Source organism: Lissotriton vulgaris, chromosome 5 (genome assembly GCF_964263255.1).
Source record: "Lissotriton vulgaris chromosome 5, aLisVul1.2, whole genome shotgun sequence".
NCBI classification, from domain to species: domain Eukaryota; kingdom Metazoa; phylum Chordata; class Amphibia; order Caudata; family Salamandridae; genus Lissotriton; species Lissotriton vulgaris.
This window is the reverse complement of record NC_141693.1, coordinates 1,184,977,293-1,184,990,596: the sequence shown is the minus strand read 5'-3', so window position 1 is coordinate 1,184,990,596 and position 13,304 is coordinate 1,184,977,293. Positions and strand designations below refer to the sequence as shown.

The window sequence follows — 13,304 nt, the reverse complement described above, 5'->3', positions numbered from 1 at the left end:
TTGAGTAAATAGAATACCTGTCCTTGGTACAGGGATCTTTTTTGTGATTTGACTGCGAAGTTTGATACCAAACTTCCCAGTCTTCAGTATAACCATTATGGTGCTGTGGAGTTCGTAATGACACACTCTAAGCACCATATACTCTTAATGGCAGCACTGAACTTACAGTGCCCGGCAATGGACTTGGGCACAGGGCTCATGCACCTGTACCCTCACCACTGGCATAGGGCACCCTGCTAGAGAGGTGACTGATGTATGCCAGGGCAGTGATTTGTGGGCATGGCAATAGGGATGTGTGCCATATCGACTCTTCACTTTGTTCTGCACCAGAAAACGTAACCTGCAAAGGAAGTGTGTGAGTGTCAGGGTACAGGGTCTCTAAGGGTGTCACAATAAGTGCTGCAGCCCTTATAGGCCTTCTCTGGTCACAGTGCCCTGGGTACATGTGGTACCATTTACCAGGGGCTGACATGTGGCCGGAGATGTCAGTTGGGTTCGTTTTCGGGAAGGAACACAGGCCCTGGTTGGCATGGACCCAGGTCACACCAAGAAAAAGTGCATCAGTAGTGTGGCAAAACGTTGGGGGGTTACTGCAACAGAAACCCACTTTCCTACAATTCTGTAGTAGTCTAGACATAATTACACTACAACACATTATGTGTTACACCCGCACTTAGATTTATGAATTATTTAGACAGATTTTTCTTTAAAATAAATGACAGGTCAATTTTTGAATTCAAAATCTAGAACTTCTGCAAACATTTTGTCTTCTTGGTGTATCTTAACAGGGCTCCATGGCAGTCACTCTCAAATCATGCCTGGGCTCTGGATTATCCTGACCCCTCACTATTGACGATATTCACTTTTTGGCGCTATTTTCCCATAAAATAAAATAAATAATATCTCTGGATTTTCTTCGTGGATTTTCGTCATTTTTATGTCATTTTGCTTTTTAACTTGCTTTCTATGTTTCTGATTCAGTTTGGGATTTTTATTGTTTGACATTTAGACTTTATTGCTGCTTTGGTACTTTACACATACTTCACACATTGCCCTACGTGAAGCCTGTCTGCTCTGTGCCAGATTTACCAGGGGTTCGAGCTCAGCTTAATTAGTGACTGTAAGGTGTCATCCTGACAAGAGTTGTGGTTATTCATTAGGGGGAAGAAGTCACCCACCCAAAACAATAATCAAATGTCCTACAATGTGCATCTGTGTGGCATTTCAAAAGGGTGTTGTAGTCCACAGTATCAAATGTAGCACATAAACAACACTAAAGAAGAGCAGTTGAGTCTTCCTGGATTAAATGTAATCGTAATTCATCCAAGCTGACAGTGAAGGCTGTGCTCTTTCCTCTGCCTAGCCAAATGTCACATTTCCAGTAGTCTAAATAATTTGATTCCTCTAGATAACAGATAAAGTGCTTGTCTTCCACCCGCACTGATACTTTGCCTAAGGCCGGCAGGATCATAACAGATGTTTAATTTTCTGCCATTGAGTTATTTAGGACTATTACCTGCTTCCACAGGTATAACACCAGTACAGTTGTTAGATTAATTATTGTCATAAGAACTGATAACAAACATATCTGCAAGTTAGAGGCCAGACATAGGGCACGAGGTGAGCTCGATTTTAGCTGTGAAGGAAGGACTACCATTTTCTCTTCATTGGTTAGAGTGAAAGTTGGCAAATCAACAGAGGAGCCCAATGGTGGGCTTCAAGCTATAACAGTTGTCCTTCAAGGTGGAGATCGGGTTCTTAATACCTGAAGAGAATTTCTCGATTTTGCATGAGAAATAAGATGCTGACTGATTGCAGACCTCTTGGTAGGTCTGGACTGGTTGAAAACTGCAAGAAGGATAGATAAATTATGTTAAGGTAGTAAAAAAGTCCTTCGTAATGTTTAATGTCATAGGAGGCCTGCTGCTTCCTTTCAAGCTACGTGTAAAACAACTTTTTTCCAAAGAATTAGTGTATCAGGGTTATTAGAACATTGGAATGCTGAGAACTCTATTGAAGGCAATGGAGTAGCTCCGGCCTTATAAGGCTGTTGTAAGCCTTCTGCTCCATTGTTCCATTATAAGTCGTCCTACTATTTCCCCTTTTTAATTTACAACACTACCCTCAGTGGGAGGTATGTTATAATAACCTTGTATCCCTTGTGCCTTAGGCTAAACCGGTTGTTAAAGGCCCTCACCCTTGTATTTGTCCCTCACCGTCGGCTCGGGCCTATAACTCGGGTTCGGGGCCTTTAACAACTGGTATAGCTCTCAGTATTGGGCTATAAGGCTATAGTGGGTTTCAGATAATCTGCCCTATAATGTTTTGTATGAAGGTCTCAATCAAGAACTACCCTGTGAACTTAGTAAAATGTGATAACGCGTTGGAAACAAAGACAAAGCAAAGAAAGGAGTTTAGTACACCCTCTAAAGTATCAACAAGACTGGAGATATTAATAATCATATACTATCAAGTAGGAATTTGTTTAAGAAACTTTTTTAAAGTTCTGTAGGGGGAACTCCTTTTTAATGAATTCTAAATTAAAATGAATTAAATTATAATATGACCAGGGAAGGAGAGAGAAGTCAACAGCCCCTAATTGTTCACAAGAGAACTAATTCCGTTCGAAAATATGTTCTTTTTTGTGCATGGGTGAATATACAACTATATAACTTGGGCCAGACCCTAGGTATTCATAGTGTCAGCAACCTGTTCTGCTATAGCGCCCATAGCATTCTCAATGTGCAGATTAAAGTTGCCTAAAACAGTTAGCCTTTGATGACGAAGCAAGTAGTGATATGCAAGCTCAAAAGGATCACACAAGGAACTGTCTTCTTTTTAACAGGAGGATAAGTCAATAGAAAGTACGTTGAAACTTCATGTAAAATTAAACAATGTTAAAGGAAGGATTTTAGGCCAAATAAAGGCCCTCTTGCAACTGGCACTTTAAAGTTTCTTCTGGAGTGGTTTAAGACAGACGTTTTTCCAAGTGGAATCCACGATCTATATAATGTCCTTCCCTTTTCTGTTCTTCTTACTCTTTGGTGGAATTGTCCTTATTTGCATGGCATTGCCTATTTACCTAATCCACACCCATAATTTCCCAAATTTCAGAAATACATTATTTTCTGTGTCACCTGAGGGACTTTAGGAGAATGAACGAAATACACATTCCCTCTCGCAGTTTCTGAATTTGTTCAGTACGTTACTTGTCAGATAAGTTCGTTGGGGGTTCATTTGCCTGGATCCATGCAGGATTGCTCCACAAGAGGCATGGAATCATCATACTTGTAATGTAATAAGTCCCTCTGTTTGACATTCGTAATGGTTCCACTTGGAATTGGTTATTTCATTTTTACATTCTTTATCTAATAATATTTGTTTTTAACAGGCTCACTGAGTGCTACAGAATTTGGGTGTGATCATCTGTTTGTTTGGTTGCTGGAGGTCATGGCTTGCTTTGGTTCTGATAGATATTCAATATGAAAAGTCCGGAAATTAAGGGCACAGGGAAGGTGGTAACACCCTCATTATTTACCACTGATGTTCATTTCTCTGAGTGTGTTACCTGACTACCGTATGTGGCCTGGCCATTACTCAGGGGCGGCTGGTGACATTTGAAAGTGGTGAGGCGTAAATACTGCACTGTGGCGAGAGAACAAGCCCGAACCACTTATGGGGGGCTCTGGGGGACTCCCCCGAGACAATTTTGAAAAAAAGAGTGGGCAAATGTTGCATTCTCAAGCAAATTTGAGAAAGAAAATAGGTGGCTTGGCGAACACATCTCTAGAAGTAGCCAGACAAGTCTCTTTGCCCTTGCACAGATACATCACTCTCCCTGCATTGACATAGGCACAGTCACCCTGCACTCATAGACCCATTACTCACCCTTCTCTGACAGATCACTAAGCCAGCATTCACCCATCCACATCATTCACCCTGGACTCACACAGGCACACTGCTCAACCTGCAGTCACACAGACATCACTCACCCTGGACTCACACAGGCACATCTCTCACCCTGGACTCACACAGGCACATCGCTCACCCTGGACTCACACAGGCACACTGCTCAACCTGCACTCACACAGAAATCACTCACCCTGGACTCACACAGGCACATCGCTCACCCTGGACTCACACAGGCACATCGCTCACCCTGGACTCACACAGGCACACTGCTCAACCTGCACTCACACAGACATCACTCACCCTGGACTCACAAAAGACACATCACTCACCCTGGACTCACACAGGCACACTGCTCAACCTGCACTCACACAGACATCACTCACCCTGGACTCACAAAAGACACATCACTCACCCTGGACTTCAACAGGCACATCACTCACCCTGGACTCACACAGGCACACAGCTCAACCTGCACTCGCACAGCCATCCCTAACCCTGGACTCACACAGGCACATCGCTCCCAAGCATGGGTTTCCAAAAAACGGAATCTGCGATCTGTGTGCATGAAAAAATAAAAAAAGACGCTAAAAGCCCATGAGCTACTCTGCACTCAATACCCCATTGTGGCACGATGCTTACAAAAAAAAAAACATTTTGTTTGGAAAAAGTTGAACAAAGATGCACTAGGCTTTGCGGCAATCGGGGCTTGTCCTGTAATGCCTAATTGTATCTTACAATGGGCGTTTCAACAAGAAGCTGCGTATTGTGTGAACACACTTTTGAGACAAATAGGTACACTCTCCAGGCACAAAGAAACCTTCTGCCAGCCAGATGATGGGTTTTTTTTTCCTCTTTTTTTGACAAACATATCATTTAGTCAGTCTATGTGAGGCGTAATTGACAAGCAGCACAAAAGCCTTCCAGCATCTTAAATTGGAAACACCGTTTCCTAAGACAGATCAAATTGTAGAGCTTTGGACAATTGCACAGAATAACAAAACGCAATATAAAGTGCACATCTTCTGCATTCTGGAGTACCGGAGAACGCCTCCCAAATCACTTACTTCTATTTAAATTTTATTTCATCATTTCAAAAACCAGTCCATCTCTGGCCTTCGTTTTCCTTTCCCCTGCTAAATTCGTATAAAAAACATCAAACTAAACGCAATTTTTTCCAATAGTGTTTCACTTTTCAAAATAAATACTGACCTTGCTTCAGTGATCATTTACTAAAATATATTATCTTTCATTTGTGAGTTTTACAGCTTATGCATCCAAAAGGTTTCGCAGCACATTTTTTCCTGCTCGGATAGAGAGGCAAGATGGCTGAGCGGGAAAGGACAACAGATATGGACAGAATATATGAAGGGTGGTGGTAGGGGGCAACAGGAACACAATGAGGTGGAGGGCGAGGGAAGGGAACAGCGTAGTAGGTAAGTGAAGAACAAGAGGGCAGTGAGACAGTGAGGAGGAGTTGGTGTGATGCGAGTGAGGTCACAAGAGCGCCGAGGCCGAGTGAGAGTGAGGTAGATAGAGGAGGGAGGGGGAGCTGGGGCGGGCTCCCCCCGCAGAGCGGTGGAACTTTAATGTGTAACCGGCTCTGGGTGAGCACCTACACTGGGCCTGTCTCAACAGGGGGCAATGACGTGGTACAAACACTCCCCTTTCAGCCAGGCCGGGTCCCGGGACACACCCTGCTCCGTGCACAAAGCAGCTTCTGGTGGTCTATTCCCTCCCCTAGCTGCCTTTCCATTCAGCCCCCTCTCCGGGATCCTGACCATTTGTCATGGTAAAGCCTCCATTCGATTCATGCCCGCCCAAATCGAAAAGAAGGTTATCCTACCAGTGCCACAGTCGAGTCAGACACCTTTCACTTGAACTTCTACTAGTACAGTGTACTTCCAAAAAACGCTGTCCAGTTCTGCCAGGGAACGGACAGAGAGTTAGTGTCTGCAGCCACGTGGCGAGTCGGACTGCACACAGCACTGCACACGAGCCCTAACGACACCGACCTGGCTACACACACTCAGCAGCCAGCCAGCGGCGAGCGCATTCCCAAATGGCCAATCACTGCAGGGCTTCACATGAAGTCACACAGTAATTGGCCATTAAAGTGCGGCTGAGGCAGTGTGTGCCACCACCCATGCGCGGCATCCAATAATGGATTGCCTGCCCTTCTGCGTGGTGGACCAGCCAATCCTGGCGCTGCATGCAGCGCCAGGATTGGCTAGGGGGCACAGTCACTACTCGCCCTTTGAAACCCCGGGGGCTGCGGCACGGCTGTGCTGTAAGAAGCAGCACCCCCCTTGGTGCAATTCTAAGAGGAAGGTAGTAGAAGGCTGAACCGCGCATGCTCGGGCTAGTTCCAACCCAAAATTTCACGTGCGCAGACTGCTGCAGCTGAGTGTGGACTGTCACTCAAGCTGCAGCATCCCAGCCCAGCCCCACCCCCCTGGGCACTCCAGATTGATTCAGGTGTGTCCCGATTCCCGGTCATACTAGTAGCGCTGCTGCGCTATTGCCACCAATGATGCATTTAAATATTTAGTGTGCACTGCTGTGCTTGACGACGGTGCGTCCAGGCTTAGTGGGGCTTCGCCCCTACGCCCCAATGGACGACCACGGCTGCCATTACTGCTTCCCATTGCTTGGTGTAGTACAAAATGTATGCAATTGAAAGAGGGTTGCATGCCAGAATATATAGGTAGAGGTAAAAAAAACAGTGCAACCAGTTGTAGCTGTGGTATTGTGCACACGCAAGTCCTATCCTCACTGCTGACAACCTATGTTAGAAATGGGATATCTGGTTGGCTAGGGCAGGAGACTTAGCCAGGCAGAAACCACCACTCTAGTAAGGGCAAGGGACTTACACACTGAAGATAACCCCTGCTCACCCCCTTGGTAGCTTGGCACAAGCAGTCAGGCTTATTCAGAGGCAATGGGTAAAGAGTTTGTGCAACACACACACACTGCAGCAACACACTAAGCACACCACAAAAGAAACTCCACACAAGGTTACATAAAAAATAGCCTTTGTATTATCATAAACACATTAGATCATAATCACATATATATACTGTGCCAACTGGCACCAGGTAGTAATTTACACAGGATTATATACATGGCCGGGCCAATCGGGCCACAGTCAGAACCTTTAGAAAGCACAAGTAATGACAAACCCAGTAACTACTGGTAAGATAATGAACTCAGCATCATCACAAGCAACATAAACGCATTATGTCTGAATCACATTAGGCATAAACACATTATGCAATAGCATTAGCCATAAACAAATTATGTAATAGCATTAGGCATCACCTTGGGGCCTTGCACCCTATCAACACCATAAAAATTACCCCAGGCCAACTGGCCTTCTCTGGGGCCCAAATGCCCTCTGTCCCAAAAGTCAGGGCGCAATAATCACTGGACCTTCCACCAGGCCCTCCGGCAGCCAATGCAGCAGAAAAGATGTGCGCAATGCACAGGGGGCCGGGGTGCTAATCACCCCTTCCTCATCATCAACAAAGTGCCCCCTCATTGCAGTTGACCGTGCTCTCGCAGTGCAGCTGAAATAAAATGAGCACTGGCACCGCCGTGCCTCAAGCCCCATTCCAGGATCCTGAGAATCACGTGCCCCCATCACTGGGCTCCTACGGTCCCACGCAGAGGCACCAACAGTGCCCAAGTTCAGCCCCACTCACCGGGCTCTCTGTAGGCTCCTCCAGTCTCCTGGGGCAGGGTGAAGGTACCGACAATATGCCTCAGCAGGCCCAGTTCATGGGACCTCTCCAGATATGCCCCGGTCTCTTCTTCAGGCCGGTCTCAATCTGTCTGAGGGGCTCTTCACCTGACTTCGATGTCGCCTCTCTTCAGTTGCCGGGTAATGCTGGTGTCTCTGCAGCACTCCTTGGAGATTAGGGAAGGGGGAGCACCACTCGGTCACAACTCCTCCCTCCTGCCGCACTGTCTGCACCACACAGGACACAGCCAGGTGGGGTGGGCTTCCGCTGGAATGTTGGTCCGGGTACGGAACAAAGTCTCTGTTGTCTTGATTTCCTTCTTGTGGGCACAGTATGGGGTTCCCTCCGGCAATACGGGAGTCCTGCCCACCTCTAGGCACATGCTTGCCTGACTTCTGGTTTCGCAGGCCGATTCCCACAGGCTCAGCGCTAGTGATCGCGAATACGAAAAGCCATCATGGGGATCTACATACTCCTTCTCCTGCTCCTACTCTGCAACTGTAGGGGACCTGGACACAGCCCTCCCCACGCCAGCAAGGAGCCAGCAGCGTTTCCCCTCTTGAAGTGCACAGGCAGGCCAGCACACCGGGTCTCCTGAGCAAAACAGCAGTTCCTCCAGCAGGGCAGCAGATCACCCTTGCACAAGCCCTCTCCTTGGGGCACGGATTTCAGCAGTGCAAAGGCAAGTCCCCAAAGTCCTCAGGGGCAGAGGTGGGCCCAGGCAGACCAGCTCACAAGGCCCTCCAGGCAGAGGGGAAATCCCTTGTGGTGGATCCTCCTGGGGCCCAGCAGGTACAGCAAGCACCCAAAGCAGCACACTTTACATGGGTTCATGGCCCCAATATTTATACTACATTTCCCTTTATCCTGCCCAGGCACAGGGCCTGGGGAACCAGTCTCATCTGGTTCTGGAGCACTCTGTTTACAGGACTTCTACTCCCCTTTGTTAGGTGGAGGCTTGGTCATCAGACAATACCACAGGGGGGCAGAGCCTGCATTCAGGGAGGCACAGACCTATTCAGGGGACTACTCCTCCCACTATTCCAAATGCAGATCTCCTATTCAGCCTAGTGCTGACTCACCATGCCCCTCTGCAGCCACACGCACCTCACCAGCCCCTGTCACTCCAGAGCCAGACATGCAATATACATCAGGTAGGCAGAGCCACGTAGCACACAGACATGGCAACTTCTAAAAGTGGCATTTCTAAAATAGTGATAATAAATCTGCGCACACCACTACGCAGAATTTATTATCACCATCCTAAACATACCAAACTTGACCATGCTGCTCCTGTCATATCAGGAACTACCACTGAAACACTTATCAGGGAATCCCCCATGCATTCCGATGAGAGGGCAGCCTCACAGCAGTGAGAAACCAAAATGGCTGTTTGTCACTACCAGAACATGTCTCACACTTAAGGTACATGTCCTACTTTTTACCTACAGTGCACCCTGCCCATAGGGCCAGCTGGGGCCTACCTTGGGGATGACTGATATGCAGTAAATCGGGGGGTCACAGACGTGGCACACACTTTAGGGTCCATGTCACAGCGGCAGTAACACTGTGCGCACAGGCCCTGCTATCGCAGAGGCCTGAGACAGGTTTGAAAGGCTACTTTGGTGGGTGGCGCAATCAGCACTGCAAGCCCACTAGTAGCACTTAATTTACTGGCCCTGGGTATATTAGATACCACTTTACTGTGGACTGATATGTAAACTAAATAAGCCAAACAGGTGTAGACTAATCTTACCATGTTTACCACAGAGAGCACACGCACATTACACTGGACAGAAGTGCTAACGTGCCCAGAGTCCTAAAACCACCAACACCAGGTCAGAAAAAAAGACTAGGAGGAAGGCAAAAAGTTCAGAGATGACCGTGCAAAAAGCACCCATTCCAATAGTTCCTTGTTGGGTGTTGTGCAGTGCTGTTTGTAAATAGGGATGATCTTACTCTTTTATGGGTGGAGGCATGTACGTCTCTAAACCCCTCCTATGCCTGCCCTAAACTCCTCCTTACTCTTCTCTAAACATCTCCTGTAGCAAAGGGGATTATCATTTAGAGTGGACAAGAGTCTACCTCAAACTACAAGGCCGCCATCTGCTAAATGCAACAGCAATTAAATAAAATAAACAAGTGCTCAATCCATGGTAAGCAGCGAGCCTTAAATTAAAGGCACTGTGTAAGTATTTGGGCAGTGAATAAACAGTGGAACAAATGTAATAAATCACAACAAAAATGCACAATTATTTTTAGAATAAAGCAAAAAAAGATTTTGAGTATAATAACACTAAAAACCAACAATCCAACAAGGAGAAGCAGATATATGAATTTTCAAAGAATTACAGTGACAAAGTGCCAGGAAAAATAAAGTGCCCAATGTCAGTCTACAGTCGCTGTAGACGGGGACCAAGGTGCAATTTCAGGTTGACCGCAATGGATTGCGGATCTGATACACCAAGTGGCTTAGTCCCCATGAAAGTCTTGAAGTCAAAACGTTAAGAACGTTTCTAAGTCCCACTTCTGAAAGGGGCTTTGTCACTTTCTTGAAGAAAAATGTTGATATTTCTCTAAGTCCCAACTCACATTGGTCCTTTCTAAGAAGACAAAATTCTCTCTGTGCCGGTCTCCACTGAAGCTGTAGCTGTTGCAGTGGAACCAAAGGCAGGTTACATAAACCAGGCTGGTCCCTCTAGTGCTAAGGAGCTTTTGAAAGTTCTTACTGAACTTTTTCTAAGTCTCATCTCAGAAATGGACTTAAAATTGTTTTCAGAGTTGTGGAGATCTCAACCCAGAAAGAAGCTGAAATCCAATCTGATGCTGTGGTACTGCCAGTTTTTCCACCAGGAACAGCTGAAGCTCTGCAGGAAAAGTTTCAAAAAGTTTCAAACTTTCCTATGATGCCCGCACAACCACGTGAGTATACTTCTAAGACCCACAGGACCTATGGAGAAAGCACATTGAGACTCTCAAGGTGTCAAGCAGAGTCCAACAGAAAAATCCAGGCACTGGGATTCTTTGCACCAATGCCAACTTCAGGTTTTATATTTTCCAGAACCCCAGGAATAAGCCTATGATCCTTGAAGATCTTGTCGTCCTTGGATTTCAAGTAGAAGATGATCTCCTCAGGTTCTTCCCTCAGAGTACAGATGGCAACTGAAGCAGGTGCAGTCCTCCTGTTACCCTTTCACAAGTTTAGCAGTAAGGTATATGCTGATAGAGTTCAACAGCCTGTGGGTGGGGGACCCCCTAAAACTCTCCTAGTCCATCTATGACCAATGGAATAAATGTTTCCAGGCCTTGGCCTAGCTACTTTTTCAGTTGCTATTGTTGTTCGCCTAACTGCAAACAGGTCCAAAATGCATCATGTCCAAGATGGCCAAAGCCTTCAGCCACTCTAAGCTTGGGCTCTGAGAGCTGGGTGTGTGTAGGGGAGTGTAATATGAAAATGACTTTCGTACTCCCACATCTTACTCTAAAATCTAGCTTGAAGCAGGCTCTGGACTCACAATAAAAATTATACATATGTCTAGTAAGACAAAGTAGTGTCATACAAGATACACAAGTATTGTGATCCGGGCCTGTCTGATCACTTTTAAGTGTGCAATTAAAAGTTTTTTACAATTGCTTCCAACAGGCCTGGCATGCAGGCTTTGACATAGTTGGGCCAACAGAAGGGTCGGCAATCCCCGCCCTAAATATTTTGCTGAGCCTTGAATGTCCACGTCCGTCCTGATGTCTTTGTCATAGAAGTAAACATAGAGTGCCATAGGAATGATTTCACGTATGCAGAGGTGCTGCAATTCTCAGCCATTAGGGCCCCTTTCAAAGAATCATACGCACTCCATTCCCTCACTGTGCCAATCAATCTAAATACCAAGCCCTGAAAGAACGGAGGCAGTTCCTCTAAAATGACATCTGTTTGTATTTTGATATGGTAAAGGTTAAACATTACAATAATTAGTAAGGCTAAGATCCTGGAACCCGCCCCATCTATACCTACTTTACTTCAGATATGACGACCTTAATGCAGAAGTTCTTCTTTGCAACAATCTGCCACCGGCACCATGCATTGCTGGGGTAAGGGCCTGCAAAACTTGGGCTTGAAAAATTTCCATAGGGCTGAGACAGCAAAAAGTCACAAAAGCCGTCTGCAAGAAAAGAAGGAAAACATAGATGTATTAGCAGAGCAAAGGCCTTCTTCTTTCATTAGAACTGGCCCCACAGAGGCAACGCAGACACATGGAATAAAAAAAGAACTCACAAAGGACAATCCCACTGCCCTCAAATTTAGATAACAGGTTGGGGCTTTTAATTCTAGTATGATGTTGGTGGTAGCTCTGGGGTTCTCCAAAGAATTGAATATATGTGAAACATCACAGGGCAGAGCAATGTTGGCTTTGCACAAGAGATGATCATATAATTGATGAATATCATACAGGACTTTGGTGTCACATAAGAGACAGAGACTCTAGCCATTGAGTGTGTGTGTGTGTGATTCTTGATGGATGTTGTGGCCAATGACTATTCAAATGGCAATGCATCTAAAGCTACAGTGTTGGACAAATGTCATGTAGGATACCATTACCATTGTTCACTAGTGTGATATTGTCAACCTCAGAAAGAAGCATAGAATGAGGCTCCCATTTAAAGATGGAGGCGTGGCTGAGGTGCCATAGGTTGGCAGTACCCCCATCCTGCCAAACTTACAGATCCCTCTGCCCCATTAGGAGGTGCCAGAACCCAGGGTTTCCACCAACAAAACCGTAGCTCGCCCCACCAGTGAGAGCCCTTTTCCTAATCTCCCATCTGTCTCTGAAGTGCTAGGGCAGTGATGATCGCTTTGCCTTATTTGTGCAGGGAGACAATCACTGGATTTCCATGCTCTGCATTTAAGGCAGAGCTGCCTCTGACAGGGAAATTGATCAATGGTCCCCACGTGGTGGGAAAAACTCCGTGTGTGTCAGCGTCATAGATATTTTGTTTTTCTAGTTACTACCTAAGTAGAGGGGAAACGGATATAGATGGCTTAATCTACTGATCCAACTGTGGGGGAAATTATTTATTTGAAACATTTTTATAAATGGATGCTGACGGGAGTAGTGATTTTGATTCTAATTTTGGGCAACTGCAGCATGACAGCTCTTCCAATATTCAGCAGGAAGAAAGGATAGTAAAAGGGACGGGTGTGATAAATATTTTGAGGGATACTATGTCAGATGAATCACTGCTGGAACTTTGAAGAATGCCAAAACCACACAACAGCGAATACATATGCATTTGTAGAACATGCACATGAATAGCCATTTTCCATTTTTTTAGGTACATTTTGATTAATTTTATGAGAAATAATAAAAATAGTCAACACAATTACAAGAAGCCACAACAGCCCAAAAGGAACCATGGTGTTCTGCAACAGTCATTTAGAGATCGGTTAGTGGTAATTGCAGCACTGCACATTATTCTGTTTTACATTAAATCAGGGTTTAAATTAATTGAGATAAGTAATAAGTGGTCTCAATTTCCATTAGAAAGATACTAAACCTAATTTCCCACTGACCATTGTATGTTCATAGTAAACATGCAAGGGTGGATTGGGTTTAAGAATTATATGATACCCAAAGGTCCGAGGAAAGGGTGCCAGCT

General features: G+C 45.6%; 1 protein-coding gene across 1 annotated transcript in view; it reads right to left on the bottom strand.

The window, feature by feature from the left end:
- LOC147712229 (scavenger receptor cysteine-rich domain-containing protein DMBT1-like) overlaps nucleotides 1-13,304 on the bottom strand; it is a 1,653,398-nt gene that overhangs the window by 120,540 nt on the left and 1,519,554 nt on the right. The window contains exon 35 of the mRNA XM_086919604.1: nucleotides 11,662-11,809. Coding sequence (XP_086775730.1) covers nucleotides 11,662-11,809 — 148 coding nt within the window. The remainder of the gene's footprint in view (nucleotides 1-11,661; nucleotides 11,810-13,304) is intronic.